The sequence below is a fragment of the Clupea harengus genome, chromosome 4 (genome assembly GCF_900700415.2).
Source record: "Clupea harengus chromosome 4, Ch_v2.0.2, whole genome shotgun sequence".
Taxonomy (NCBI): domain Eukaryota; kingdom Metazoa; phylum Chordata; class Actinopteri; order Clupeiformes; family Clupeidae; genus Clupea; species Clupea harengus.
Window position 1 is genome coordinate 24,664,906 of NC_045155.1, and position 6,440 is coordinate 24,671,345.

Genomic DNA, 6,440 nt, shown 5'->3' on the forward strand with positions numbered 1-6,440 from the left:
TACACACACATCATTCACACACATACACACCAGTCACTCACACACACACAAGTCATTTACACACACACCAGTCCCACACACACCACTCATACACACTAGTCACTAGACACACACACAAGTCATACACACACACCACTCATACACACACCACTCATACACACTAGACACTAGACACACACACAAGTCATTTACACACACATCAGTCATACACACACACACCAGTCCCACACATACACACCACTCATACACACTAGACACTAGACACACACACAAGTCATTTACACACACACCACTCATACACACACCACTCATACACACTAGACACTAGACACACATACAAGTCATTTACACACACATCAGTCATACACATACACACCACTCATACACACACACAAGTCATTCACACACACACCACTCATACACACTAGACACTAGACACACACCCAAGTCATTTACACTCACATCAGTCACACACACACCACTCATACACACTAGACACACACACAAGTCATTTACACACACATCAGTCATACACATACACACCACTCATACACACACACCAGTCCCACACACACACCACGCATACACACTAGACACTAGACACACACACAAGTCATACACACACACACCACTCATAGACACCAGACACTAGACACACACACAAGTCATTTACACACACCCAGTCACTCACACACACACAAGTCATTTACACACACATCAGTCACACACACACACACACACCAGTCACACACACACACCACTTATACACACTAGACACTAGACACACACACACAAGTCCTTTACACACACACCAGTCGCACACACACACATCAGTCACACACACACACACCACTCATACACACACCAGTCACTCACACACCACTCATACACACTAGACACTAGACACACACACAAGTCATTTACACACACATCAGTCACACATACACACACAAGTCATTTACACACACACCAGTCACACACACACCACTCATACACACCAGTCTCTAGACACACACACAAGTCATTTACACACACACCAGTCACTCACACACCACTCATACACACTAGACTAGACACTAGACACACACAAGTAATTTACACACACATCAGGTCATACACACACACACCACTCATACACACTAGACACTAGACACACACACAAGTCATTTACACACACATCAGTCACACACACACACACACCAGTCACTCACACACACCACTCATACACACTAGACACTAGACACACACACAAGTCATTTACACACACATCAGTCATACACACACACACCAGTCCCACACACACAAAGCTGCCTGTTTCCTGTCTGTCTCTGAGAGTCTTGAACTCCACACAAGTTCTATCCCAGCCTGCATCTCTGGCTGAGAGAATTTTGGGAAATGTAGTCTCTGTGTGATCAGGCCCCCTCACAGAGCTGTTGTCTGGGTAACCCCCTCTGTAAAAGAGGCGCTTTTCCCTCTGAGCGGATTGCGTGCCAGTGGCGCCCTCTACAGGAAAGGAGGAGTGTGTTGTGAATTTACAGCCAGTCTCAGCCTATGAACAGTCTTATGGGACAGAACACACACTACAGCCAGCGTCTCTCTCAGCCTATGTGTGTGTGTGTGTGTGTGTGTGTGTGTGTGTGTGTGTGTGTGTGTGTGTGTGTGTGTTTTTTATATGATGGCAAGAGTACGCAGACAGTCTAGTGAACAGTCAGTAGCATGTCTAGTGTGTGTGTGAAGCATTCTAAGTGTGCCGCTTCACTTCTGGGCCGGTCGAGAATTAAATTTTTTGACATTTGTCACGTTAGTCCATCTTCTTTTAAAGTAGGCTACACACGTTCCGCATTCTGACACCGCAGCCTCTGCATGGGTCTCCCCTCCCAAATAGAGTTGGTTGGGTCCATAGCCCGTCTTTTCCAAAAAGTTTTCTCAGACTACCGATAGCTGGGCCGGCCCTACCCCAACGATATGCGTCAGAGAGGATGGATGGGAGGAAGAGGGGCTGAAAAAGCCAGGTTGAAAAAAAGAAAGGCATTGGAGGAGGATGCTGCCAAATGTGCCAAGCTTATCGATTTATTTTCAAGAGGACAAACACAAGTGGCAACTGGTAAAGAGAGACATAGGCCTAATGATTAGCAACGTAACGTTGTAGCGTTGGTTAATATCGTTGTAGCGTTGTCAACCTATTCGCAAGCAAAATATTACCAGAGATGGAGCTTGAAAGCAGGACCTGTTCCTCCTGCAAAAACTATGCCATTTGTGTCCATTCAATAGCTACTCTCACAGTTCAACCTCCTCACAGATGCGTATTATGTCATTGGGTTAGCATATGAGTTTCTGTTGACTTTGTCCATCACACAGGTTGATTGTGAGAGAAGCTTCTCAACCTTAAAATGTGTGAAGAATAGGCTACGAAGCTCATTGAGTCAGGACAACTTGGAGGCTTTCATGTTAATGTGCACAGAGAAGGAAATCCTCATGTCTATAAGCAACGACACAGTTATTATAGATAAAGTGGCTGAAACCAGTGCACTGCTTAGGCGGTTACTAATGCTGTAGATGCTGTTGGTGCTATTCGCAATGTAACTTCTGTACTGTGAGTTGAACTGTAAACATTAGTTCAATATGCCTCTTTGTTGAAGAGTGGGATACGTTTCAAATGCTTTATTTATTTATGCTTTTGTTAATTTATCAACCTATCCTTGTGGAATAGTGGAATATTTTTTGTTAACTTCTCAGCTTAAGTGGATTATTATTTAACCTTTGCATTATTTGTTGAACCATGGTATTAATAAAGAGAAAACTACAGGATAGTAAGAGCTGAACTGTTGCTTCATTTATCCAATTTCCACTACAATGGAAAAAGTGGGCCGGTCTTGGGCCTGAAATTCCCGGGCTGAAAAGTGGCCCCACTCCGGTCCTGTGTGTGTGTGTGTGTGTGTGTGTGTGTGTGTGTGTGTGTGTGTGTGTGTGTGTGTGAGGAGTGTGTGTGTGTGTGTGAGGAGTGTGTGTGTGTGTGTGTGTGTGTGTTTATATATGATGGCAGGAGTACGCAGACAGTCTAGTAAACAGTCAGTAGCATGTCTAGTGTGTGTGAAGCATTTTCTAAGTGTGTGTGTGTGTGTGTGTGTGTGTGTGTGTGTGATGGCAGGAGTACGCAGACAGTCTGGTGAACAGTGGGATTCATGGGGCCGTCATGGTTCTGGACCCCTCCTTCAGCGTTGACACCATGGCAACCGTACTGGGTATCCCAGGCAACAAGCAAATGGTTCGACGCCACCTTAGTGAGGAAATGAAGGCCCTACTTGGACCAGTTAGGTAAGTGTGTGTGCGTGCATGCATGTGTATGTGTGTGTGTGTTTGAGTGTTTGAGTGTGTGTGTGTGTGTCTAATTGTACCTGTGTGTGTGTTTGAGTGTGTCTGTGTGTGTGTGTGTGTGTGTGTGTGTGTGTGAGAGAGTGTGTGTGTGTGTGTGTGTGTGTCTGTGTGTGTGAGAGAGTGTGTGTGTGTGTGTGTGTGTGTGTGTGTGTGTGTGTGTGTGTGTGTGTGTGTGTGTGTGTGTGTGTGTGTGTGTGTGCTTGTTGAGATTATATAAATGATGTCTAAAGGTTGGACAACAAGTAGAGAAAAGAGAGAGTAGGTAACCTGCAGAGACTGTAAAAGAGAGAGAGAGGGAGAGAGGGAGAGAGAGAGAGAGAGAGAGAGAGAGAGAGGGGATAGCAGAGAAGACAAGAAACGTAGTCCCACAGATGGAGAGGGGTGGGTTGAGAAATGATGGCTGGAGAGAGTAAGGAGAAGAAGAGATAGAGAAAGGGAGTGAGAGAGAAAGAGAGAGAGCACAGAGACAGATGGATGTATAGAGAATGTGATGGAGCAATGAAGGAGTGAGAGAAAGAGAGAGAGAACAGAAGGGAAAGAGAGAGAGAACAGAAGAGAGAGAGAGAGAGGGCGGGGAGAGGGAGAGAGAGAGAACAGAAGGGAAAGAGAGAGAGAACAGAAGAGAGAAAGAGAGAGAGGGTGGGGAGAGAGAGAGAGAGAGAGGGGACTCAGTGACTGATGGATGTATAGAGAATGTGATGGAGGAATAAAGGAGTGAGAGAGAAAGAGAGAGAGAACAGAAGAGAGAGAGAGAGAGAGAGAGAGAGAGAGGGGACTCAGTGACTGATGGATATAGGGAGAGTGTGAATGTGTGCCCAGTTCTGTTTGGTCAGGAGGGAACTCCATCCTGTGTGTGTGGGGACAGACCAGTCACCGTGTGTGTGTGTGTTGTGGGGACAAACCAGTCACCGTGTGTGTGGGGGGGCAGTCACAATGTGTGTGTGGGTGTCACACTCAAGGGGACACCCTGGAGTTTGTGTGTCAGATTTACTCTGATAAGTCCCCCTCTTTCACACTTGTGAAATGACCTATCAGTGTCTACTCTCGCCATGACACACACACACACACACACACACACACACACACACCAATCAGGGTCTACTCTCGCCATGACACACACACACACACACACACACACCACACACACACACCTATCAGGGTCTACTCTTGCCATGACACACACACACACAACCTATCAGGGTCTACTCTCACCATGACACACACACACACACACACCTATCAGGGTCTACTCTCGCCATGACACACACACACACACACACCTATCAGGGTCTACTCTCGCCATGACACACACACACACACACACAGGTGATGTTTTCTGTACCCATGAGTGTCAAAGAGTGTATTTTGCCTCTGGAGATACTGTAATGATGGAAGTGTGATCGGTGGATCAAATAAAGAATTGAAATGAGTGTGTGGATATGGTATGGTGTGGTGTTGTGTGGGTGTGTGTGTGTGGTGGTAGGTGGTGTTGTGGTGTGTGCGTGTGGTGGATTGTGTGGTGTGGTGTGTGTGTGTGTGTGTGTGTGTGTCCTGCAGGTCCGCTCTTCAGCATGATTTTGAGCGTTTGGGAACACCCCCTTCATCTCGTCAGAGCTCATTGGCTCGTTCGCACGCGTCTGCGACACGCTATCCTGATGATGACCTGTCTCTTAGGAGACGAGCTGTCAAGGTGAGCACCCGCCCACACCCCTACTGCACACCCTGATGACATCACTTGCAGTCCCTGATGACATCAGAGCACACTAGGGACACATTTCTAAGACATGGGCCTGGATGACCTGGGCATAGATGTGTGTGTGTGTGTGTGTGTGTGTGTGTGTGTGTGTGTGTGTGTGTGTGTGTGTGTGTGTGTGTGTGTGTGTGTGGTGTGTGTGTGTGTGTGTGTTTGTGTGTGTGTGTGTGTGTGTGTGTGTGTGTGTGTGTGTGTGTGTGTGTGTGTGTGTGTGTGTGTGTGTGTGTGTGTGTGTGTGTGTGTGTGTGTGTGTGTGTCTGGGTATAATGGGCCTGTATGACCTGGGCATAGATGTGTGTGTGTGTGTGTCTGGGCATCATAGGCCTGTATGACCTGGGCATAGGTTTGTGTGTGTGTGTGTGTGTGTGTGTGTGTGTGTGTGTGCATCATGCCTGTATGGATGAATATTACCACAGAGGACAGCTAGCTAGAAATGTCTACACTGGTGTGGTTTGCTCACACACTGGCTTGTTAGCAGGCTGTCATTCACCTCCATTCATTTCACAAGAGTGTGTGTATGCATTAGTGTGTGTGTGTGTGCGTGTGTATGTGAGTGTGTGTATGAGTTTAAGAAAACAGACCAGCTGTCATTCACCTCCATTCAGTTCACAAGAGCTTTAATCAAACAGACCAGCTGTTCTCCTTTTCTACCTCAACTTCCATTAAACAAAGATTGTGTAATCCTGTCAGATTATCATCAGTAGAGGTGTTAGTCATTACTACCTGTCATCATCTCTCCCTCTTTTTCTCGACCTTTTCCACTCCCCCTCTTTCTCTACCTCTTCCACTCCCCCTCTCTTATTCTACCTCTCCCTCTCCCCTCTCCCTCGCTTTCTCTCCACTCCCTCTCGTCTCTCTCTGTCAATCCCCCACCTCCCTCTCTCTCTCTCTCTGTCATCACCCTCCCTCCCCCCCCCACCCCTCTCAGCCTCCTCTAGGTTTCAGTCCAAAAGCTCTCAGTGGGCGGGATTTGAGTTACCATGGCAGCTGTGCCTCCCTGCCCAGAGACGGACAGGATGTGGCTCCGCCCCGGAACAAAGGAAGTCCGGCCCACAGCCACTCGGGCATAGAGGTCACCAATGTCTGAGAATCTCATCAAGTTCACAAATGCACACACCACACACACACACACACACACACTCTTACTGACAGGACACACACACACACACTCTTACTGATGGACACACACACACACTGTGAATCACACATCACACACTAATTCTGAGTTTACACATGCCTGCTCTATAAGTGGACACCCTTCCAAGAACCGGAGATTCCAGTCTGTTTGTTTTATCTTTTTTTGTTTGTTATG

General features: G+C 47.0%; 1 protein-coding gene across 2 annotated transcripts in view; it reads left to right on the plus strand.

Annotated features, from left to right (window-relative positions):
- Positions 1-6,428, plus strand: part of kazna (kazrin, periplakin interacting protein a) — a 28,601-nt gene extending 22,173 nt beyond the window's left edge. For both annotated transcript variants that reach the window (XM_031566849.2, XM_042707689.1), the window contains 3 exons: positions 3,149-3,315; positions 4,933-5,065; positions 6,057-6,428. In XM_031566849.2, the coding sequence (XP_031422709.1) occupies positions 3,149-3,315; positions 4,933-5,065; positions 6,057-6,215 (459 nt within the window). In that variant the 3' untranslated portion in view covers positions 6,216-6,428. The remainder of the gene's footprint in view (positions 1-3,148; positions 3,316-4,932; positions 5,066-6,056) is intronic.
- Positions 6,429-6,440: the final 12 nt, after the last annotated feature.